The sequence below is a fragment of the Pan paniscus genome, chromosome 7 (assembly GCF_029289425.2).
Source record: "Pan paniscus chromosome 7, NHGRI_mPanPan1-v2.0_pri, whole genome shotgun sequence".
Lineage (NCBI taxonomy): Eukaryota > Metazoa > Chordata > Mammalia > Primates > Hominidae > Pan > Pan paniscus.
In genome coordinates, this window is record NC_073256.2 from 159,677,172 (window position 1) to 159,702,665 (window position 25,494).

The window sequence follows — 25,494 nt, forward strand, 5'->3', positions numbered from 1 at the left end:
CACCACCACCATCACCACCACCATCACCATCACCACCACCACCACCGTCACCATCACCACCACTGTCACCATCACTGCCACCATCACCGTCACCACCACCAGTCACCATCACCACCACCGTCACCATCACCACCACCACCATCACCATCACCACCATCATCACCATCACCACCACCATCACCATCACCACCACCACCACTGTCACCATCACCACCACCACCACCATCACCATCACCACCATCACCATCACCACCATCATCACCATCACCACCACCACCACCATCACCATCACCACCACCAGTCACCACCACCACCACCACCATCACCACCATCATCACCATCACCACCATCACCATCACCACCACCGTCACCATTACCACCACCGTCACCATCACCGCCACCGTCACCGTCACCACCACCACTGTCACCGTCACCACCACCGTCACCATCACCACCACCATCACCATCACCACCACCATCACCACCACCACCACTGTCAGCATCACCACCATCACCATCACCACCATCATCACCGTCACCACCACCACCACTGTCACCATCACCACCACCATCACCACCATCATCATCACCACCACCACTGTCACCATCATCATCACCACCACCACCATCACCATCATCACCATCACCATCACCACCATTACCATCATCACCACACCCACCACCACCATCATCACCATCACCATCACCACCATCATCACCATCACCACCACCACCGTCACCATCACCATCATCATGGCTGTCACCACCATCATCACCATCACCACCACCATGACCATCACCATCATCACCATCACCACCACCACCATTGTCACCATCACAACCACCATCATCACCACCACCATCACCATCACTATCACCACCACCATCACCACCATCACTATCACCACCACCACCACCATCACCATAATTCCTACCACCACCAATACCACCAGCAGCAACCACCATCATTATCACCACCATCATCATGGCTATCACCACTACCATTACCATAACCACCAACACCATCACTATCACCACCACCATCACCATCACTGTAACCATCACCACCACCACAACCATCACCATCACCATCACCACCATCATCATCACCATCATCACCACCATCACCATCACCACCAACATCACCATCACTATCATCACCATCATCACCACCACCACCACCACCACAATCAGCAGAAGTAACTGTGCCACATGCTTTCACAGGCAATCCTGAGGCATTCCTGGTATTATATTTTACAGGAGAGCGCAATGAGGAGCAGAGATTAAGCAATGTGCTCGAAGTTGCACACAACTCGTCACTGGCAGAGCTGGGATTAGAACCGGGTTCTGCCTGACTCCGGGGACAATCCTCATTTGTTAAGCAAACAATGGCAGCCACTGCTACTCAGCACAATTTCTGAAGCAGGGGCTTTTCTTGGTGAATGAGGACCAGGGTCAGGGGCTGCCTCAGGGGTCCTGGGGAACACTGTTGCTCTGAGCCACAGGTATTGGAGGGAAAACAGGCTCATTTGCATGCCATTTGCATACAGTTGCTAAAAGGAGCCACAATTCCCCACCACTTCCAAACTGCTTTGTTCTGCCTTGAAAGGGACCTTCCCACACACACATACCCATCCCCCAATCATCATAGACACAGACACCCTGACGTGGGGCGGTGTCCCTCATCACCTCTCTGCGAGGGAGGCAAGTCTCCACTTTCAGCACAGTGCCCACTTCGGGGGTGACCTTGGACAGGGAACCTCCTCTCTCTGACTGCAGCCCACCCAACTGGAGCAGCCCGGGGTTCCCAGGCCCTCCTAGCTGAGCATGCAAAGATGGAGGGGCAGATTGGACAGGACAAGGTCCTCTGCAGGGCCGGTGCTCAGGAGGGGCCTCCGGAGGGCAGGAGCTCCCCGCAAGCCCGAGGCATACTGGACAACTGGCCATGGACAGCCAGAACACCTGGACTGGACAGGATGTCAGGTGCTGCCTCCTGGAGACCCCCAGGCAGGTGCCTTGCCCAGCCAGGAGACTCTGGGAGCCTCCTCCCCTGTAGGCCACCACATTCCACCCACCACTCCCCTCTGCTTCCCTGGCAGCTGCTTGGCTCCAGGACACTGGGCAGCTCCCCTGCCACTGCAGGGGTCCAGGCTGACAGGCTGGGAGGAAGCAGTTTGGGAAGGTGCTTCAAGCTGGCCTCCCAGGTTACAACTCCAGGGGCCTGATAGGCAGGGTCTCAGGTCCCTCTGAAGATCCCCCCGATGACCCAGGGGTGGGAGGCCTGGCCCTGGGGGTGCTACTCTTCCTCTACCCACCCTGGCCAGGCCACCCCTGCCAGTCACTCACTGCTTCATGGAGATCCAGCCGCCTCCTGGAGAAGTCCTTTCTGCCCACTCTGCTGGCCCCACAGCCAGAAAGTGAGGCACTCTCACCTTGGTGCTCCCACCCACTGCCCCTGGGTGAGCATAAGAGCTTGAACACGCATACGCACACAACACCCAAGCTCACACACACACACACCACCCGTGCTGTCTCACAGACACAACACTCAAGCTCACACACACACCTGCGCTTATACACACATGCACACACGCACTTGTGCTCACACATGCACACACAAAACCTATGCTCATGCACACACGTACACACCTGCATGCAACATGCCTATGCACGAAGGCACACGTGAAGGCACACATGGATACACAGTACACACGCTGTATGCACACACAGATGCCTGTGTGCACACACAGTACACGAGTGCATAAGCTGTGCACATATACAGGAATGCACACTGGTACATGAAGGCACACGTGTGCACACTGCACACATGCACACAAATGCACACACACACGGATGCACGCATGCAGGCATATGTAAATGCACGCACCCGCCCACTGCTGCCCCGAGTGCACACCTACGCTGTAGGTGGAACTCAGGGAGTGCTTACTGTATCTTGGACAAGTCTTCTCTTTGCCCCCTGGGCCTTCTGCCTTCCCTCAGTTGGGACCCAGTCAGCTGCAGCAGAACTTGTGCTTTTTTTTTTTTTTTTTTTTTTTTTTGGAGACAGAGTCTCACTCTGTTGCCCAGGCTGGAGTGCCGTGGCGTGATCTAGGCTCACTGCAACCTCTGCCTCCTGGGTTCAAGCCATTCTCATGCCTCAGCCACCCAAGTAGCTGGGATCACAGGCATGTACCACCACACCCAGCTAATTTTTTTGTAGTTGTATTAGAGACAGGGTTTTGCTTTTTTATCATATTTTTAGTAGAGACAGAGTTTTGCCATGTAGGGCCAGGCTGGTCTCAAACTCCTGACCTCAAGTGATCCACCCACCTTGGCCTCCCAAAGTGCTGGGATTACAAGTGTGAACCACCACGTCCAGCCGGAACGCATGCCTTTCTGTTGCTCACCTCAGAGACCCCAGAACCCACGCAGCTCAGAGTCTGGAAGAGCCCCAGATGCAGGGCATGGTGCCAGAACAGAAGGGTGTCCACGGTGTGTGTGGGTGCAGCATCACCGGGGCCCTACTCCCACTGCCAGCCCGAGGGGCCCCTGAGCCACCGCCTTGCATGGTCCGGCGAGCTCAGGCGAGATACATCCAGCCACAGTCACGCTGCAGCTGAGGCGTGGCACAGCCCACCTTGAACCCAGGTCTGTCTGACTCTGAAGTTGCTCCTGAGTCACCAAGGACACTCCCAGGTGAGGTGAGGAGGATGGGCACGTTGTCTGAGGACGGGGCCGAGGGGCAGAAGGGCGACAGCACCCCACCTCCCGTGACTGCTGTCTCTACCCTTCCCTCAGCTGTGAGCCTGGTATTTATTAGACGCAGCAGATTGATTTAAATCTTTGCTTAGGGTTATTTTTCTGTTCAGCATTCTCCCAGAGAAGGACTGGTCAAGTGGGCACGGCCAGAGCTTCTGTAGACAGGAAAGGGCACGGTTTCTGGGGTCCCAGGCCTGAGAGGGCCGAGTTCAGACTGGGTCACCCTCCCTGCCCCCCATACCCCTACAGGCTGTCCTTTACAGCGCCTGGAAACACAATTCACATTTACATTTCTCAGCAGACTGGGGGAAGAATCTATAACAATCTGATCATGAAAATGAGATTCTCCAGTGTTCTCTGTACCCGGGGACACTGCAGGCAGCTCAGGCCTCAGCAAAATCCAATTGCTGTTTATTTCACCTGCTTGGCCTCCCAATTAAAAGGCAGCCTCCTTCGCCCCAGACAGAGGCCCACGTCCCCCACAAGCAGCCTCTCACAGGGCTGCCAGCCCAGCACCGGTGCAGGCCCCTTCCCCTACCGTTCTGCTACTTCCCTGCCTGCAACGTGGCCGCTCCCAGCTCTCAGGATTAAAATACCGAGTTGCTAAGAATGCAACTAAGGGGTTCTGGAAGGAGACTCGGTGGCACGCCTTCCCCCGGGGGCACCTAGGGGATGCCTCGCAGCAAACCCTGAAGGCTGTCGTGGCAAGGAAATCGGGCCTTCAGGAACAGGGCAGTGGTTCAGGGCCTGGTGCACCTTCCCAACCCGGCCCCACTCTGCCCAGGTGCCCTTGGGCTGCAGAGGCTCAGGATTCACCCTCTGCACTCCCCCAGCCCGCCTCTGCTTGGGCCTGGCTTCCAGGCACAGTTAAGTGTCTCTTCCTCCAGGAAGCCTCCCTTGATTCCCTAGAGCCAATGGCTAACTCCTTCCTCCGGTCTCCACAGCCCCGAACCCAGAGCCTGCCACCTGGAAGGCACCTCAGAAAAGCGTGCAACATCTTACCCTGGGGCAGGCCCCTAATTTTACAGGGAAGAAAGTAGAAAAAGTCAAATCATGATCTCAGCACAACTAGCTCAGAGCCTGAGAGCCACAGAAGCACAACTGTTTAGAGATGGAAAGAGAGAAGGGAAGGAGGGAAGAAAAGCGAGTCGGAAAGTTGAGGGCCAGATGAGCAAGCATGGGCACTGGGGCCGGGTCTGGCAGCCCACTCTCAAGGGACTCAGCCCTCCCTGGCCACGCGCCCTCTGTCCTCCCTTGGGGCATACACTGGCCGGGGCCCACGGCCAGGGAGGCCGGGCGGGTTATCAGCTAACCTTGCCCTTTGTTGGCCTTGGATTAACTCAGAAGCCCAAACTCTTTAGCCACCATCTGACCCAGCCTCACTTCTCAGAACCTTGAGCCCCATTCCCCTGGAAAGCTTCGATGTGGCCAGAGACCTCTCTGCATGTCTTCACCTCACCCCAGCAGTCGGCTGAGTCCCCCGGGAAAGATCCTGACACCCCAGCCTCACCAGTTCCTGGGGGAAGCACAGAGGGCACATGCACTCTGTGATCTGCCTTTACTGAGCACCTACTGCATGCAGAGCTCTGCCTCAGGCACTAAAGCCCTGCCCCCGGAGCTAATGTTCTGCAGGGAGGGAGACCACAGGGCAGAGCCTCTGCAGCTGGGTCAGGGAGGGAAGGTAAGGTGAGGGCAGATCTTCTGATAAGCACATATCTGAGACCTAAGGGGAAGCAGCAAGGCAGGATGCAGAGAGGACAAAGCAGTCAGGGAGGGAGGGAGGGAGGAGAGAGGGAGGGGGAGGGGGGAGGGAGGAGAGAGGGAGGAGAGAGAGAGGAGAGAGGAAGGGAGGAGGGAAGCAGGAGGGAAGGAGAAAAGAGGGAGGAGGAGGGAGGGCGAGGGAGGGGAGAGGGAGGAAGGGAGGAGGGAAGCAGGAGGGAGGGAGGAGAGGAAGAAGGAGGAGGGAGGCAGCAGAAAGGGAGGTAGGAGGAAAGGAGGAGAGAGGGAGAAGGGAGGGAGGAGACAGGGAGGGAGAGAGGGAGGGAGGAAGAAGGGAAGGAGGAGAGAGGGAAGAGGGAGGAGAGAAGGAGGAGGGAGGAAGGAAAGAGGGAGGGAGAAAGGTAGGAGGAAGGGAGGAGAGAGGGAGGGAGGAGGGAGGGGGAGGGAGGAGAGGAGACAGGGAGGAGAGAAAGAGGAGGGAGGAAGGAAAGAGGGAAGCAGGAGGGAGGAGAGAGGAAAGGAGGAAGGAGGGAAGAGTGAGGGAGGAGGGAAGGAGAGAGGGAGGAGGGAGGGAAGGAGGAGAGAGGTAGAAGGGAGGGAGGAGAGACGGAAGGATGAGGGAGGAAGGAGAGAGGAAGGGAGGGGGGAGGGAGGAGGGAGAGAAGGGAGGAGGGAGAGAAGGAGAGAGGGAGAGAAGGAGAGAGGGAGGAGGGAAGGAATGAGAGAGAGAGGATAGAGGGAGGGAGAGTGGGAGGAGAGAGGAAGGAGGGATGGAGGAGAGGGGGGAGGGAGGGATAGTGGGAGGATAGAGGGAGGAGGGATGGAGGAGAGAGGGAGGAGGGAGGGAGGGAGAGTGGGAGGATAGAGGGAGGAGGGATGGAGGAGGGGGGGAGGGAGGGATAGTGGGAGGAGAGAGGAAGGAGGGATGAAGGAGAGAGGGAGGACAGGGGAGGGAGAGTGGTGAACAGCTGCTGGGAACTCAGCACATGCTGGGATGCTGGCACTCCCTGCTTCCTGTAGTTATTTGAAGACTGTAGCCCCTCCCACTGCACAGGCGCTGTGACGCCTCAATGCATCGACCCATGTGAGCCCCAGGATGTTCCTGGCGGAGGAAAGATCTGTGAAGGCGGCATTTCTCCTTGCCCCTCATCCTGGCCACAGCCCCGGGGTGGGGGTGCAGGGGGTTATTATTCTCCTTTAACGATTGTGTTTTCCCGGCCTTCCTGCCAAACCACGAGCTCCAACAAGGCAGCTCACGGGCACAGAGGGGTCTAAGGCTGCCCTCGCTATACCCAGCAGAGCCTCCTCCAACATGCCGCAAGTCTGTCCTTCAGACCTGCCCTGGGGGCACAGGTCACAGTGCCAGATGCCAGCCAAGTCCAACCTGGGCAACAGGGCTGATGCCCAGGAGAGTCCTGCCGGCCACAGCTGCCCAGGGCATCTCCCCAACAGCCACTCCTTCCATCCCACAGCGGGGCCAGCCTGCTCCCAGCCCCATCAACTCTTGCCTGGTGTCCCTCTCACAGGCTCATGAAGCCACTCACGCCCACCTGCTCATGGTAACAAGACAAGGCCCAGCCCTCCAGCAGACACCGAAGTCCCCTTCAGGCCTGCAGCGACTCCGTGGTGGGACAGCAGTCTCTCTACCTCGTCCTTCTTGTTCCAGGTGGCATGGCTGTTTTTAGGCCTTCGTTTGCTCATCAACTTTATAATCAGCCTGCCAAACTCCTTGAAAAACACTATCAGAATTTTGATTGGAATTGCATTGAGCCTATAGATTTGGGAATTGGCAGCTTTACAAAACCCACTCTTCCTATCCATGAACATGTGTGTGTGTGTGTGTGTCCATTTATTTAAAATTTTTTATGTATTGTAATAAAGCTTTATAATTTTCTCCACAAATATTGTCCTCATATTTTGTTATTTTACACATGGTATTTTTGCTGGTATTATAAATGGTATGTTTTTAAATGCAGCTTACTTATTAATATGGTTTGGATGTGTGTACCCGCCCAAATCTCATGTCCAACTGTAATCTTCAGTGTTGGAGGCCTGGTGGGAGGTGCCTGGATCATGAGGGCCGGTTTCTCACGGTTTAATGCCATCCCCCTAGTGCTGTCATGGCGATAGTGAGTTCTCACAAGATCTGGTTGTTTAAAAGTGTGTAGCACCTCCCCCGTCTCTCTTGCTCCTGCTCCAGGCATGTAAGACGTGCCTACTTCCCCTTCGCCTTCCACCATGACTGTAAGTTCCCTGAGGCCTCCCCAGAAGCAGAAGCCGCTATGCTTCCCGTACAGCCTGCAGAACCGTGAGCCAGTCATGCCTCTTTTCTTTATAAATTACCCAGTCTCAGGTATTTCTGTACAGCAAAGCAAGAATGGACTAACGCACTTATTGACTATGTACGGAAACGCCTTTGATTGTAATAACATGTGGACTTCAGACGAGCCACTTCACAAACTCTCTTATAAATTCTACTAATTTGCCCAGGAGTTCTTTTTATGAATAAAGACAGTTGTGTTTCCTCTTTTCCAGTCTTTACATATGATTGGGTGTCCTTTCTAACGGAGCCCAGCTAGCACCCTCGACTTTCTCTGTTTTTAAAGGAGGGCTCCTCATATCTCACCGTGAATGTTCGCTGTTGAGGTTTTGGTAGATAATCCTGGTCAGTTAAGAAAATTCTTGCCTTTCTATTTTGATGAGTCTTAAAAATATGAATGGGTATTCAATTGTAACAAATACTTTCTCAGGACGTCTGGAAATGGCAATCATCTGCTTTTTCTTATTTCTTCTATTCCAGTGGGGTGAATTCTATTTATAGGTTTCCTGTTGATTAAGTGAATAAATAAGCAGTGTTAAATCCACTTCCAGCGTAAATCCAACCTGGCGAGGATGCTGTATCTCCAAACACTTCTGGTTGCAGTTTGCTAGTGTTTTCTTTGGGATCACCACGGTTCAGTTCAAGGGGTGGACTGGCCTCGAACATCCCCTTCTCGTGTGCTTGTTCCTCATCCTATGCGTTTAGGAATTTCCCCTCTTTTTATTTTTCTTTGGAAGGTGTAAGACTGGATTTCTTCCTTGAAAGTGGGGTAGAATACGCTTTAAAAATCATCTGGGTTTAGTGTCTTCACCATGGAAAGAATTTTTCCTACTGATTCAATTTCTTTAAAGAATGACTGAGGCTATTTAGAGTTGATGTTGGCAAAGTGGACTTTTCTAGGAATCTGTCTATTTTTTAGCTGAGTTTCCCCATGTGTTGGCATGAGATTATCCATGGACTCCTCTTGTTATTTTGAAATGTCTGCTCTTTCTCTCCTGGACTGCTGTTGCTAGTAGTTCAACTATTTAAATGGTCCTTCCTAAGAACTGGCTTTGGACTTTGTAGCGCCTTCCATTAAAATTTTAACAAGTTAAAGTTAAAGTTAACTCTGCTCCTGTCTTTACAAGTTTCTTCCTTCTATTTCTTTGGGTTCATTCTGTTGTTCCTTTACTTTAAAAAAGTCTTTTTAATGTCTATTTTAATTTTCAGCTTTCTTTGGTAGTATAAGCATTGAAGGCTACTAAGTTTCATTGAAGTCTCCCACAAATTTTGATATGCAGTATTTTCATTAGTATCCAATCACGTCTTTGTACCTAGCTATTAACTTCATATCCCTTAATGATTTCTTCTTTGACCTCTGAGTTATGTAGAACTGTTTTAAAATTTCCAAACATACAATGACCTTTTTATTTTTTGCCACCAATATCTAATGACTGCATTTTTCTAACTGCATTTTCTAGTGATTGAAGTGTTCTACACATTACTGATCTTTTGAAATGTTTTGACTCTTGCTATATGACCTAGTCCATGGTCAAAATCTGGAAATATTCCGGTTGTACCTGAGAAAATGAGTGCCCTCTATTTGTGTAGCAGAGGGTTCTGTAAGCATCCGTGCAGTTCAGCGTTGGTGTTCAAATTTTTAGGTTTCCTGCTGACACTCCCCATCAATCTCTAAAACAACGTGCTGAAACCTTCCACTGTCCTGATAGATTCATTGATTTCCTTCTGTAATTCTACCCACTTTTGCTTTATGTATTTTATTAAGTGTAGAAGGGTTTAGGATTTTTCATCCTCCCGATGAGCTGAACCCATTCTGGAGTGACTCCAGTGTATCCTTAATATATACTTTTTGTCTTAAAGTCCATTTTGTCTAAAATTAACATTGCTACTTAAGCTCTCTTTTGCATAGCTTTTGACTGGCAAATCTTCACACCTTTCCTTCCAATGCCCCTTGGCCTTATGTTGGAGTGCCTCTCTTGTCAATAGCAAAGGTGTTATTTTTTCCTCCAATCTGACAGTCCTTAACTCTGATGAGCCCTTTTAATCTGTCTGCATTTATTTTGCTCACTGGACAGTTCCAAATGCTTCTTTGTGTTCTCGCCCTGTCCTGCATTTTTCTTCTGTGTTATCTGCTCCTCCTTTTCTTTTTGTTGCATTTTTTCCCTTCTCCTTTCTATTCAACATAGGTTTTTGTTTAATTGTATTCTTATTCCATTTTTACTGATTTGGAAGTTATATACTCTAATACTCTTAGGTTACCTTAGTCTTCAGTTTCTTATTAACTTTCTACTCAGTTTGTGTGTGTGTGTGTGTGTAGTTCTATGAAATTTTATCACGTATGTAGATTCATGTCACCAGCACCATGTTCAAAATACAAAACTGTCCCACCACCACAAGGCTCTCCTGCAGCCTTTTACAACTGCACCCTACCCCACTCCACTTCCCTAACCCTTGACAACCAGCCACCGCTCTGTCCTCCATCCCTGTGATCTCGCCCTTTCGAGAATGTTACAGAAATGGAGTCACAAAGCATGGCCTTTTCGAGACTGGCTTTTTCATTAAGCACAATGCCTTAAGAACCATCTGGGTTGCTGGCATTTCCGAGTGGGCTCCTTTTGTTCCTGGGTAGAGCTCCACTGTGTGGCCGTGGCAGTCTGTTCACCTGCTCACCTGCAGAGAGGCACAGTGGGGCTTTTCCACTTTGGGGCCACGGCAGATAAAGACACGATGAACATCTGTGTGCAAGTGTTGGTGTGAACGTGAGTTTTTCTTTCTCTAGGATAAATGCCCAGGAGTGAAACTGTTGGGTTTTATAGTAAGTGTTATGTTTACATGTTTAAGAAACTACAAAACTGTTTTTCAGAGTGGCTGTAACATTTGACATGCCCAGCAGCAGTGCATGAGTGAGCCATTTCTCCTCACCCCCGTGCCTCTTGGTCACTTTAGCGGCAGGCAGTGGCATCGCAGTGTGGGCTTAATGTGTATCTCCCTCATGGCTGCTGCTGTGGGGCATCTTTTCATGAGCTTACTTGCTACCCATATGTCTACTTTGGTGAGTGTCGGATCAAATTGTTGTGCACTTTCTGATTGAATTGTTTTCTTTCAGTTGAAATTAGAGAGCTTTTTATATATTCTGGATACATCCTTCATCAGACATGTGATTTGCAAATATATTCTACTAGTCACTGGCTTCTCTTTTCATTCCCTTAACAGGATCTCTTGCAGAACAGAAGTTTCCAATTTTGATGAAGGAACCCTTGAGCTTTTTTATGATGTACAGTTACTAGCACAGGCTAAAATTAATCAATATTTAACTCCCCTGCAAATACAAGGATCTCAGAATATTTGGACAATTCTTCACCTTTAATATACTATCATTGTCCAGTAGTTCCATCCTTTGTAAAAAATCTATTCCACAAATTAGACACTCTACTAATTATGGACTTTTTAAAACCTTAATGAGGATTTGGATTTACTTACACATTTACCAATTTCTTGGTTCACTATTCTTCTTGCATCACACATACTCTTTCTGGGATTCCAGTCCTTCACCTTGAAGTCCATCTTTTGGAAACCCCTTTTCATGAAGGCATGTTGGTGGTAAGCCCTCGCAGTTTTTATTTGGATAGAATGTCTGTATTTTGCCTTTGATCTTGAAAGGTAGTCTTGTCAGTTGCAGAATTCTAAGTTGACACTGACTTTCTCTCAATACTTTGTAGATACTACCATTTTCTGGCTTCGTCTGCTGCCAATGTAATGTGAAATGTCGGCAAATTTGTCATCACTTCTCCCTTCTTTCAAATTGCTTGAGGCTTTCCCTTTCTCTGTGCTGTTCCGCAGTTCACCCATGATGTGCCCAGGAAGGTATTTCATGTATGTGTTCAGTATGCTTGTGCTTCCTGTGTCCGTGGAATCACACATCACATCAACAACCTCTTCACACACTGCTTTCCTCCATTTCACTGATCCTCCTCTTCCGGGACTCCAAGACGATGCATGTTGCATCTCTGGTTCTACTCTCCCCATCTCTTCATCTGTCGTAGTTTCTATTTTCTTACCTCTCTTTGCAACATTATTTCTTTAGAAATCTTCGAGTTTGCTATTACTAACTTCATCTATGTCCAGTATGTTGTTTAACCCGTCCACAAAGTTCTTCATTTCTAAAAGCCATACTGATCTTTCACAGATCGGCCTAATCACTTTTTAGAATATTATTGCTAATTTTTGTGATTTCATCTTTTTATTTTTAAAAATATTTCACAGAAATCATATTATATGTCTGATTATTTCCAACAGCTAAAGTCTTTTGGGGTCTAAACTTGATATTTTTGCTCTTGTTGGTTATTCCTCCTGGTTTTCCCTCAACGGCTTTCCCCATTACAGACTAAGTGATTTCCAACTGGAGGCCCAAAAGATTCTTCTTATTCTGTGGGTATCCCAAAGGCCTGACTAGGGGATCTTTTCTCCAGAACCTTCTTCTTGGCTCCAGGATCCACAGGTAGACCTGGTGCTTATTCAGGCTCAGGGCAAGAACCTTCCTCGTTTCCTGAGATCCTCTAGGGTGGGCAAGCTGGCCGTGCTCATTTGAGCCAGATGGATGAGGCACCTGAAAACTGCCCTCACTCACCTGGAATGCAGCACTGTGTAGGGAAAGGGCATGAACTTGGAATCCAGACACCTGGTTCAAGGCCTGCCTCTAGCACTCTCTGTGAACCTGGACATGACCCTGCAGCTTGAACACCACCCCTCCAACACCACCCTGGGCTCTCAGTCTGTCTGTAAAATGAGGGACCTAGTGAGGGGACCCGGGCTCTCTAGCTCTGACAGGAACAATCCCCGCCACTCCCCTCTGCCTCTTTCTAAAACACGCCTTGGAAGGCCCTGCAGGCAAGCTCCGCCACAGAATGCCACATCCCATTTCTCATCACAGACCCACCATCCTCCTAATCTCTCCTGGTAAACATTTGGGCTGCCTGAGGGATGGAATGCAAGAAGCACAGTGTCCAAGGTGAGCAGTGTGGATATGAATCCCACCGAAATCCCATCTGGGATAGGTCGGCAACCCTCAAGGTCTTCCCGGGTGCCTCTCTCACACGCTTGCTAAGAGCATTCCTTCCTCAAAAGCTCTGATCCTGACAGGCTCCTGGTGAAGCCAAGACCACAGTCTCCTTCCTGGCGAACCTCAGGCCACCCCTGGCCCACATCCAAGAGAAGGGGTTTCCAGGCCCAGATCTGAGGGCAACACTCCTGGACCCTCCTGGTTCTCCTTTCATCCAGAAATGCCCTTGCCCTCAGGGCCAGGCATGGCCTCTGCCCTCCCTGCGTGCCACCTGCCATTCCATGCCCCCACTGGATGATGGAGCTTCATGGACAGCCATCTGCTGTCCTGGCCATGCTCCTGCTTGGCCTCTCAGCATCTGAGCAGCTCTCAGGAAACTGTCCTAGAGTGCAAAGGGCACGTGTGCACTGTGGAGACACATGGACCAGGACTTACCCATTCTGCCCGTAAGTTCTCGAGTCCCTGCTCCTCAGCCACAATGCAGAGGTGAAGCCGGCTCTCCTAGCTTGGCCCTTGGTCTTCTCTGCCTGAGGTACTTCTGGATCTTCCTGCCCCTCGCTGGCTGCAGTGATTACTGCCAAATCGCCTTGGAGGCCTCTGCTGTCCGTCCTGCAGGGAAGCCCCCGACACTCTAGACTGTGCAATCCCAGCTCTGTCAACGCCCCAGCTTGGCAGATTGCACGCTGCCTACCCCAGCATCCAGTCCTTTCCGTCTTAGTAACAAAATCCCGATTTGGGGCTGAAGCCGTGTTTTCCAGCTTCTAATGCAATGAAATGTGGGCATCTGACTAACTCCCAGTCAGTGGGCTGAGATGCAGGCAGAGATCTCCTTCAAGGGAGGGTGTGTGACCTTCCTCCATTCCTTCCCTACACTCTGCTACCTGAAACACAAGTGTGATGGGGGGAGGCCTGCAGCCATCCTGGGCCATGAGGACCATGGCAGAGAAGGGAGCAGAAAGACACCTGGACCTCTGAGGACTGTGGCCCTGCCTTGCCAGCTCCAGGTCATCAATGTCGGTGACGTAGGGGCCATGGCGCCTATCTACTCTAAGACACCCTATTCTCTGTTTCCCACCAAATGCAGTTACACTGATTTTTAACTGATACACAAAATAACTTTCATCAAATATGTACTGACTTGCTTAGTATACGTTTTCTGTAGCACACGCTAAGCTCTGGAAGAAGAGGCCTCAAGTTTGCCTTGGTTGTTTCTGTATCCTCAGCACTTAGTAAGGGCTCAGCCAAGAGGATACTCCCAGAAGATGCCTGGACTGACCAGGGTCAGGGCTGGGGCCAGAGCTTAGTGTGTAGCTAGGATCAGGCTCAGTGTGTGATCAGAATCAGGGCCAAGTCTGTCACCAGGATCAGGGCTAAGTCAGTGACCAGGATCAATGCTCCATGTGTAACTGGGGTCAGGACATAGTGCAGGACCAGGAGCAGGGCTCAGGGTCAAGGCTCAATGTGCAACTGCAGTCAGGACACAGTGTGGGGTGAAGGTTGGGGCTCAGCTAGCACCAGAGTAGAGGCTGTGTCCAGGTTAAGACTGTAACGCAAGACAGAAAACACACACAGCCATACGAGGCCACTGTCAGCCGTGCTGGGTATCTTTATTTATTAAGCTTTATTTTCTGTAGAAGCAAGGTTTTGCTACGCTGTCCAGGCTGGTCTCGAACTCCTGGCCTCAAGTGATCTTCCTGCCTCAGCCTCCCAAAGTGCTGTGATTACAGGCATGAGCCACTGTGCCCAGACCATGGTGGGTATTTTTAATGGACAAGAACCCAGAATGAAGATCTACAGAGGCTTCCTGGAGGTGGTGGGACTGAGGTCACCTGGTTTGGCAGGATGGAAGGCCAGCTTTCCCGGGGTGGAACCATCAGAGTGGAGGCCCCGCCCAGAACCAACAGCAGCACCATGGGCACCCATAGAAGGGGTAGCCTGGAGGGAGGCCAGGCGTGCGCAAAAGGCAGCTGGACATGTGGCTACACCTCAGGTTCTTTCATAGACAAGAGTTACTGACACATTGCTGGCTCCAGGGGAAAACGCAAAACGAGGAAAAGGCCCCTCTCCCTGCTCTCAGGGATGCTGTAGTCTTTTGACTCTCGGCTGTGCCAGAGCTTCCCCGGAAGCTGCTGGGACCAGCATGCCTCCCACTCAGGCCAGTCAGCCAGCATCTTGCTCCTGGGACAGGCTTTGGGCCATGGGAGCCAGGCAGAGGCCGCAGAGAAAGAAGCTGGAGGCCCCAGACTAGCCAAGGCCCGGGCTGGTCCCACCTACCGCTCCTGCTCGCTCCCGGCGGCTGCCCAGGCTGGGGGGCTGCAGACTGTGCCCTGCCGCACAGGGACTGGAGATGGGGCAGCACTGCCAAGGGATCTCCCAAGACTCAAAGGAGGTAATGGAGGAAGAAGGATCTGAAGACGCAGGGAAGTGCCCAGGCCCCCGCAGGGAGGCTGAAAGCAGCGGTGCCCGCCATGCCTGAGAAGCAGGCTCCAACTCATGTGCTCGTCAGCAGCCGCACTGCTGCCTGCTTTGTCATTTCATGCTTATGTAAAAAAATACCTTTTGCAAGAAAAATCTACAGGTACAAAATGTCATCCCAGCCCCATACAGTACCAAGTAATATATAGGCATATATATATAGATATATATATAGATAGATAGATATATCTATATATATATCTATATCTATATATATATCTTTATGTATTTATAACATAGAAAATTGGATAGAAATTATTCCAGGCGTATGGGATGTGGTTCCCCTGGGCCAGAACCACGTAGGGCAGAGGAGCCCTGCCCTCCAAGTGTGCATGCCCACGAAAGGGACAGGGGCTTTCAGGAGTCACACCAGATCACACTTGGGACCTTTTTAGGGCCTGGCCGAGCCACCCTTTCCAGAGCTCCGGTGAGCAGAGGGCCCCTCAGTGCATCTTCCCCACCTCCCCTGCCTCCAGGGACGCTGGGCTGCAGACTTCGCAGCTGCTGCCACATGGGGTTGGAGCCTCCAACAGCATCATCCCTCAGTAGACCTGGTCCACTGAGCCCCACAGGTTGGCTCTCTGCAGCCTTTCCCTGCAGGTCACCACCCTCTACAGTCAATGGCAAGGACGCGACATCACAGATAGACAGCCCACATCCTCTCATCCTTCCGGTCTCCTGGACTCAAGTTGTCCCGGTGCCCTGGAGACCCCGTCACTGCCACCTCTCCCCTGCCTGGACTCAGCAGGGGAAAGACTGGAGGCCCTGCTCCTGCCCTTTGGCTCTGCCAGCACCCCCGACCAGCTCTATATCTCCTCCTCCACCTTCAAGATCATCCCTGAGAAGACCTCGAGCCCCGAGTGGGCGCCCTTGGGGCTGTCCTGGGAGCCTCCAGCAGGCCCCTGGGCCACTCCACTGGCAGGACTACCGTCCTGGAGTGAGGGTGAGGCTTCCCGGGTAGGGCGTGCTTCCACCAGCCTCTCGAGGGTCCGGTTGAGGGCCTCCACGCCATCGGCCAGACGCTGGCTCTGCTCGGCCAGCCGTTGCAGCAGCAGGTTTTGCTGGGCCATGAGTGTGCTCTGCTGCTGGGCCCAGGAGGACAGCAGGGCGCCCTGCTGCCGGTGGGAGTCCAGCAGCCGCTGCTCAAATGCGGACGTTTCAGATGCTGCCGCTGGGGTCCTCCTGGACAGCAAGGGAGGTGCTGGCGCCGAAGAGGGCGGGGAAGGCTGGAAGGCCCCCATGAGTGTGGTTGCTGGTGGGGTGGAAGCTGGGGAAGCAGGTGGGGAGGGTGAGGAGGTGGGTGCGTGGAAGACTCCTCGTAAGTCCAGGGGGTCAGGTTCAGGCGGGCTGGGCCCTTCCAGGGTCCTCAGGGGCAGCCACAAGCAGCTGGGGGTCTCGTCCTCCTCATCGGCTAACAGAGGGAGACAGGGAAATGTCAGCCTGCACGTCCACAGCCCAGTGATCTGGGGGGTGAGCAGGGTGCAGGGAGAGTGCCCACGTGAGGCCCCTGCACCTGGAGCTGTTTGGGTCTCACGATGCTCCGTCTGCAGTGGGAGTTGCACCCGTTTGAGAGATGAGGAAACAGACCCAGAGAGGTGGGCACATTTACTCTAGTAGTGCTGGGACTGAAGCCACAGCCTGCCCAAATGCAAAGCCTGCATGCCCACTCATCACAGCACCACTTGTATTCATCCTCCCACCGACTCCCCTGTGCTCCGTCCGCTCGTCCGCCTGCCCTCTGGTCTACCCGCCATCCTGCTACCCAAGTGTCTATTCCTCCACATAGACACGCCCACCTCATCCACTCATCTATCTGTCCACCTGTCTGTTCATCACTGTCCAGCCATCCCCTTCCAACCTCCTCTTCCTTCTATTCATCCATCCATCCGTCTACTCACTCATTTATCCATGCTGTCTGTCCATCCACCCAGCCACTCACCCATCTACTCCTTCCTCCTTCCATCTACCCATCCACCTGCCCGTCTACACCTTCCTCCTTCCACCCATCCACCCGCCCGTCTACACCTTCCTCTTTCCATCCACCCACCCGTCTACACCTTCCTCCTTCCATCCAACCACCTGCCCATCTACACCTTCCTCCTTCCATCCACCTATCCACCCGCCTGTCTACACCTTCCTCCTTCCGTCCACCCATCCAACTGCCCGTCTACACCTTCCTTCTTCCATCCATCCACCACCCGTCTACACCTTCCTTCCATCCACCCACCCACCCGTCTACACCTTCCTCCTTCCATCCATCCACCTGCCCATCTACACCTTCCTCCTTCCATCCACCTATCCACCCGCCTGTCTACACCTTCCTCCTTCCATCCACCCGCCCGTCTACACCTTCCTCCTTCCATCCGCCTGCCTGTCTACACTTTCCTCCTTCCATCCACCCGCCCATCTACAACTTCCTCCTTCCATCCATCCACCCGCCCATCTATGCCTTTCTCCTTCCATCCACCTATCCACCCGCCTGTCTACACCTTCCTCCTTCCATCCACCCGCCCGTCTACACCTTCCTCCTTCCATCCGCCTGCCTGTCTACACTTTCCTCCTTCCATCCACCCGCCCATCTACACCTTCCTCCTTCCATCCACCTATCCACCCGCCTGTCTACACCTTCCTCCTTCCATCCACCCGCCCGTCTACACCTTCCTCCTTCCATCCACCCGCCTGTCTACACCTTCCTCCTTCCATCCACCTGCCTGTCTACACCTTCCTCCTTCCATCCATCCACCCGCCCATCTATGCCTTTCTCCTTCCATCCACCCGCCCATCTATGCCTTTCTCCTTCCATCCACCCACCCGTCTACACCTTCCTCCTTCCATCCACCCGCCCATCTATGCCTTTCTCCTTCCATCCACCCACTTGTCTACACCTTCCTCCTTCCATCCATCCACCCGCCCATCTACGCCTTTCTCCTTCCATCCACCCACCCGTCTACATCTTCCTCCTTCCATCCATCCACCCGCCCATCTACGCCTTTCTCCTTCCATCCACCCACCCGTCTACACCTTCCTCCTTCCATCCATCCACCCGCCCATCTACGCCTTTCTCCTTCCATCCACCCACCCGTCTACACCTTCCTCCTTCCATCCATCCACCCGCCCATCTACGCCTTTCTCCTTCCATCCACCCACCCGTCTACACCTTCCTCCTTCCATCCACCCACCCGTCTACACCTTCCTCCTTCCATCCATCCACCCGCCCATCTATGCCTTTCTCCTTCCATCCACCCACCCGTCTACACCTTCCTCCTTCCATCCATCCACCCGCCCATCTACGCCTTTCTCCTTCCATCCACCCGCCCGTCTACATCTTCCTCCTTCCATCCACCCGCCCATCTACACCTTCCTCCTTCCATCCATCCACACATGCATCCGTTCTTCCAATCATCCTTCTGGCCATGCCCTTGTCCATCAGGCACCCATCCACCTAAGTGAATGTCCCCAGGAAGACAAGAGGGTCAAGCTTCCGCAGGGCAACAGGGAGAGAGGCCTGAACCTGAGATGCAGCAGACGTGGGCTCCAAGGCCAGCTCTGCTTGGTCTCAATAGCCGCGCGACCCTAGAAAACACCTTCTCTTCTGCAGGCCTCAAATTCCCAGTCTGCAAATTAAAGGCCTGGCTTCACAGTCTCTAGGTTTGGGATCTCTGACCCTTCCAGTTCCCTGGGTGTGGAAAATGGGTGAACAAACGTCCCTCCCTGACACACTGTGGGGAGGCCCCTCGCAAGCGGGAGCAGGACATTCTATGCAGAGGCGACTTCACAGAGGCCTCATCCCTCCTGACACACCATGGGGAGGGCCCCTTGCAGGTAGGAGCAGGACATTCTACGCAGAGGCGACTTCACAGACACCTGGTCCCTCCTGACACACCGTGGGGAGGGCCCCTCACAGGCGGGAACAGGACATTCTATGCAGAGGCAACTTCACAGATGCCTCATCCCTCCCTGATACTCCCTGGTGGACCCCCTCGGGAACAGAAGCGGGACAGTCTATGCAGAGGTGACTTCACGGCCGCCTCCTGGGCCTGAGCCTTGCCCACCTCCTCTGCAGTGTGTGTGGGGGGGGCGGTGCCTGCTCTGCCAGAACTGAGCCCACAGGCTCACTGGGAATGCGGCACGGCGTCCATGGCACAGGTGGCTGGCCCAGTTGCCACTGCCCTCCTTTCCTCCTCCTCCTTCTCCTCCTCCTCTTCCTCACTGTCCCATCGTCCTCCTGCTGTCCCAGGCATCAGCGCTGCTTCTGACCAGGTGATCCCAGGGTGCTCAGGAGGGGTCATCTTGCTGGCTGGCTGCTTTCCTCTTGAAACAAGGCCTTCCGTGTGGTGTGGCCCTGAGTTTCCAGCGAGTCCACCTTGCCCGTCACCAGGTGTCACCTTCTGCCCATCACCTTCTGCCTCCTGGAGGCCCCTGGGCCTAGCTGCCCTCAGCGACTAGAGGTGCTGGGCCAAGGGCTGAGGCCAAACAGCCCAGAGCTGGCGCCAGGAGACCCAGCCCCAGCCTTGCCTCTGACCTCATCCTGCAGGTGACCTTGGCACAGCCTCTCCCAGGTCTTGTCTCCCGGCCTGGCGTTCACCAGCTGTCAACAGGGGCCGACCCTTGGTGACCTGGACCTTCTGAGTCTCATGGCCCCCGAAAGAAATGGGGAGGCCCAAACTGAGCTCAGCCTCCCCGTTACCACACACTCCCACAGTGGGGGTGCCCGGGCTGGGTCCCACTGGGGAAGCTCAAGGCGGCCCTGGCCTTTCTCCACCCAGTCAGGCCCCTGCGTGGTTCCAGCTGCGGCCTCCTTTTCCTCTTGCACCCCTGAGGCAACTGAGGACCCTCTGCGGGCACAGCCGTGATATCCCAGCGTCCTGGGGATGTGGCTCCTCTCTCGTCACACCTGCCTGTGATGTCCTGGGCTCGTCTGGCTGCTCCTGGACCCTGGCCTCACACCCACTGCACCATCTCATCTGCCAGTACTGCCCCTGCTCCGCCCTCAAGAGTGTGTGCTCTCCTGGCCCCAGCTGGCCCAGGGGCTTCTTCTGTGCTCCCACAGTGGCCCATGCCACCCTCACCTTGCTGGACTTAATGTCCAGCCTGCCTGGCCCCTGGGACTCCTTGAGGAACAGGCTCTGGTCATCTCTGCCCGTCAGGGCCAGTGGGGAGCACCAGGCCACAATGGGGACAGAGCCGGTGAGGGGAAGACAGCGGCTGGGCCTCCATCTCAGCTGGGCCACAGTCTCCAGCCAGCCTGACCTGTCAGGTCCTCCTGTGGTGACCACAAGTCAGCAACAAGGCCCAGTGAGTGGCTGGTCCTCAAGGCAGCTCCAAGTCCCACTTCAAGAAAATAAAGGCCTGAGCTTTCTTGTTCCCTCTGAGCCACTGACCTGCCCCAACCACAAAGTCCCCTCTGCAGTCCCCCGCCCCAGGATGGACACTGAGCTGCATGTCAGCATCTGGCACGGGAGGTGGAGCGGGAAGGCCCCAAGTGCCCTCCCCTCGGCTGCACCCCGGATCCATGGGAGAGGGCGGCATGGTGCACACAAGAGAGGAGACGGTGCCGACCGCTGTGGGCACCACGCAGACCACTGCTGCCACAACCCCGCCACTCCCAGAGCCCCAGAGCACGGGCAGCAGACTGGTTCAGAGGAGGCCTGTAGGCATGCCCCTCCCAGGCACAGGGCAGGGCCTGGGCCCCTCCAGACAGACGGAGGGAGGGTTGGAGGATAGGGGATGGAGGCCGGGCCGGCCGGGCACTGTGGCCCTCACACGGACTTACTTGGTGCCGGCTGGCTCCAGCCAGGAGCTGGCGGGCTGCCTCCGCATGCGAGGACGCAGCCTCAAGGCTGGCTTCAATACTATCTGCAAATCAAGACAACAGAAGGCAATTACAGATGGAGGCCCAGCCGCCCCCGCCCTGAGGACACCCCCCAAAGGCAAGCCCAGGGAGCCTGAGCCCAGGGCCTGCAGAGGAGCGGAGGCTGCAGGGATGGGCGCTGGGCTGCCAGACGTGCCGAGGGCTCCACGTGGTGCGGGCAGTGGGCAGCAATGACATTAGAACGGAGGCCTGGAGGTGGCCCAGGGAAGGGGACTCCTCAGTGCCCACACCAGGTGGGGCAGGAAGAGTCCACTCAGGAAAGGGTGGGAGTGGCAGGCGGAGGTCAGGGCTGGGGTCAAGTCCTGCTCTGTCATGACCTTGCCTGGGCCAGCCCCTCCACTCTGTGGCCACGGCCCTCTCTGAAGGGGCAAAGCCCCTGCCTTAATGTCTGTGGAGTTGCGACGCGGCTGATGGAGACCGGGTCTGCAAGCACAGGGCTCTGGTTTGCCACACGCACTGGCCCTCGACTCAAGCACAGGGAGCTGATCAGAAAGTTGTGCTGCCGTGCGGGGATCACGGGAGACGGTACCTGGGCAAAGCCGGGCTCGGTGGCTGCAGCAGTGCCACCCAGGGAAGCCACATCAGCAGGGCCCACAGGAGACACCAGACCAGGGCCGGGGCAGCCCCAGGGATCCGGAAGATTCCATGCTCAGCATTCTCTTCCACCCAAAGGAAGGACACATGCCACCTGGGCACCAGGAGCGCAGGCACAGCCTGGGTCCGCAACAGAGCCACATGCAAACACGAGCAAACACGAGCACGGGCAAGCCTTCTTCCCGGAGCGGGGTTCCTTGCAAGGCCTGCCTCCAATCAGGCAACTGGATAAGAGCTTGGGAGGCAGGAGTATCTAAACAAACTGTGCACCTGCAGTGCCTACCAGGGCACAGGCCTGAGCTGACTTGAGCCTCAGGGGTCTTAAGGCCTGGGATAGAGAGGCCATTACAACCACAGGGACTGCTGCCAGGCACAGCGTCACCTCCGGCCTGGCACGACTGGCTCCGAGGGAGGAGGGTCCTCAGAAAGACAAGGCCACTCCCCACCATCCCAGCAAGGACTCCCTACTCTCATCAGGGAACTGTGGCCCCATCTCTGCAAGCTCCCTGGGCAGGAGGTGGAACCCACGAGCCCTGCCTTCAGAAGCCCCCGCCCAGGCCTCACAGGGATCCCTGAACCCTCGGTCACCAGCTCCACCCCACCCTTGCCCCCAGCGCAGGGCCGTAGTGGAGCCGCAGGCACTCGCAGACACACCCTGATCGCCGCATCTGGGGGCTCCTGCCCTAGCCAGGGAGGGGAGAGCCAGGCTCCTGCACAAGGAGCCAAAGCCCAGAGAGCGGGTATGGGTGACGGCCTCGGCCGCTCCTGGAGCAAAGCACCCCTTTGCTCACTTGCAGACAGCCCCCAACTGAACTCTGCTCTCTATGTCCTGCCACATTAGGGTCACGACCCTCTGAGCCAAAGGAGGAGGAGAGGGAAGGAAGATGGGGCCAGAGGTGTGACGGATCCCCCCACAATTGCCACCCAGGAGGGACCAGCCTGCCAGGGAGGAGGTGCTAGCCTGGGCCCGGGCAATGCCACGCTCACATGCAAAGGAGCCACCTTACACCTGCAGTGGTAACAGCCTGGCCTCGCTTCTGTTGCTGAGAGGTGAATGTGGACAGTGGAGAGCATTTGCCAGCAGAGACAGGAAGGCCATGGTGGTCCGGGCTAACACAGGTGGTGCTGGACAGGCCACGTGCCTTGGCTGGACACTTTCTCTGCCCCGTGACCACACACAGCCTCAGCCAAGCCCTGGACCCCACCCTTGGACTCAGCCTGTGCCCAATCCTGCTCTACACCTAGCCCTGGCCCTGGGGACTCTGATCGTAGTATGTGACCTGGAGGCCCACCCTCAGAATGGGGACTGACGTCCTGCTGCTCCAGGGCTGCATGCACGGGCCACAGACCCAGGGCGGTCCCAGGGGCATTCTTAGCCAGCATGGCACTGCCCACATTCAAGACACCTCACACAACCACTGCCCAGCTCCGCAGCCAGCAACATCTCCCTCAGCGCCCAGGCTGCCAGGTGGGCACGCCATGTCCTGCCCCGGAGCAGTGCACAGAGATGCACAAGGGGACGGGGGCTGCTCCCGGTGCTGTGCGGCCGCGTGTTGCTCGTGGGGTGAGGACAGGTTTGGTGCGTGGGCCCTGTGGTACTGAGCGACACTCCAATACCTCATCAGCCATCAGCCCTGGGCCCAGTGGCTTTGTCAGGTCTTGGAGGCCCCCAGTCTGTGAGGTGAGCCCTGCAGAGCCACAGGCCCTGGGCACCTGCTCCTCCCAACACAGGGGGTGCTCCACGGGGGCCCCTTGCAGATCCCCTGACTCCAGGAGTCCAAGGGATACCCAAGCACTAGGCCAGAGGCCTCCAGGGGCCAGAGAGAGCAGCCTTTGGGACTGCCCTCCCCAGACACTCGCAGAGCAGCACACACACCTCAAAGGAAACTGCCTGCCCAGTGGCCTCAGGGCACAGGGACCCCTGTGGGAGACCCCCCCGCACTGGGTCAACTCGCTGTCCCCAGCCCCACAGCCATGACCAGCCCTGCAGGCCTGGCCCTGCCCAAACCCCAGGCAGTGCCGCTGCAGAGCGGAAAGCATGGCCGGCTCAGGGCAACTGGGCCTGCAGCTGGGATGCCCCCACCCTGTCCTCAGGCTTGGCAGCCACTTCCCTACTCCCTGCCTCTGCGCCCACAAGAGGAAGTCTGGCCCTGTCCTAAGCACTCTCGCTTGGGAATTCAACACGTCAGTCGCTGTCAGCAGCAGGGCAGGCCACTCGAAGCAGCTCACAGGCACCAAAGATCCCGTGCTGCAGGGGAGCCCAGCGGCCTGGGGACCTGGAGTGGCTGATCCACCACGGGTCACAGAAGTCAAGGCTGGGTCTCAGTCCAGGGCAGGGAACCACAGGGTGAGCAAACCTGAGTTCCTGCAGCCTCCAGGGCTGAGGACTTGCAGAAAAGGACTAAGCACCTGGGCCACACCAGTGCCACCCCTGCCAGGCCCCTCCTTCTCAGCCCCACACGACATGTCTACCCTTGCCATGAAGCACCCCCAAACCAGGTCTGCCTCTGCCCATAGGACCCTTGGCTGCAAGAATCTGCCCTGCAGGAGACAACGTGGCCTCCCTGGGGGTGGATCCAGCCATCCCTGGCCTGCACAGGCCTGTGAGGACCCAGATCCTCCTCCAGCCCCACCCCATCAGGAGGCCCACTGACCAGGCCCATCCCCCAAGCCCCACCACAAGGCCTAGTGCCCAGGCCCATCGCCCAAGGCCCACAGCCCAGGCCCCTTGTCCAAGCCCAGCCACAGGGTTGGCTGGGTCTACATGCGTCTCCCAACCAGTCTGGCCCACTCTGCCCATGGGTCCCAGCCTCATGCACCGCCGTGAGCAGGAGCAGCTGAGGATGCCCCAGCGCTCCAAGTTCTGCCGTGGCCGCCACTGGGGGCGTTTGAGGCCAGCCCCTGCCTGTCCTGTGAGGCTGGGTCCTTCTGTCCACTCTGTGGCCCTCAAGGAGCTGGTCCTGCTTCCGGGTCTTCGTTCCCAAAGTCCTTCCGGCAGCTCCCAGGAAGGGGAGGGTCCAGCGGGGCTCTGCTTCGAAGGGTGGGCCACCATATGCAGAGGACGGCGAAGGAGCTCCTGGCACGGTGTCTTGAGGAGGAGAGGAGGTGCGGTGGGAGGAGACACGGAGGCGGCAGGAGGAGGCACGGAGCCAGCATCACCCTCAGAGCCAGCGTCACCCTTGGAGCCAGTGGCAGCTGCGGGCTGCAGACGAGGCCTGACCAGACAGAAACGCCTGGCTTCCGGTGGTCCCTGAGTGGGCCCGTGGGCTCGGAAGGGGGCACAGCGTGCCTGACAGGCTGAGAGTAACCAGACAGCACCACGTGTGGGGCTTCCAAGTGGGCCCAGAGGGAAGGGCCTGCAGAAGGAGGGGGAGGCCACTGCAAGCCAGAGTGAGGCACAGCGTGGGGCAGGGAAGAGTCAAGCTCCTCCCTGGCTCTGCCCAAACTCCTCAACAGTGACCAATGAATGGACAGGTTACCTGCTGCTCCCTGGGAGCTATGGCAAGGGCCAGCTGGCTGGAGGTGCATATGGGCTGAGGCTCCTCCCGCCTGCTGGCTGGCCTTGCCTTCTCATGGTAGCTGCACGCTGGGGCTCTGGGGCTGGGGGAGAGCGGAGGGAAGCCCTCCTTCTTCCCAGACACCCCTGTCTTCAGACCCTGGGGCCAGCTGGGCCCTGCTGCCCTGCATGGGAAAGTA

The 25,494-nt window shown here is 55.5% G+C and overlaps 1 protein-coding gene across 34 annotated transcripts in view; it reads right to left on the reverse strand.

Annotated features, from left to right (window-relative positions):
• Nucleotides 1-9,968: 9,968 nt before the first annotated feature.
• Nucleotides 9,969-25,494, reverse strand: part of TSNARE1 (t-SNARE domain containing 1) — a 144,504-nt gene continuing 128,978 nt past the window's right edge. For 21 of the 34 annotated variants that reach the window (XM_055117023.2, XM_055117029.2, XM_055117020.2 and 18 more), the window contains one exon: nt 21,195-25,095. In XM_055117023.2, coding sequence (XP_054972998.2) covers nt 24,248-25,095 — 848 coding nt within the window. In that variant the 3' untranslated portion in view covers nt 21,195-24,247. The other 13 variants (XM_063606951.1, XM_034966737.3, XM_034966736.3 and 10 more) reach the window with 6 other exon arrangements.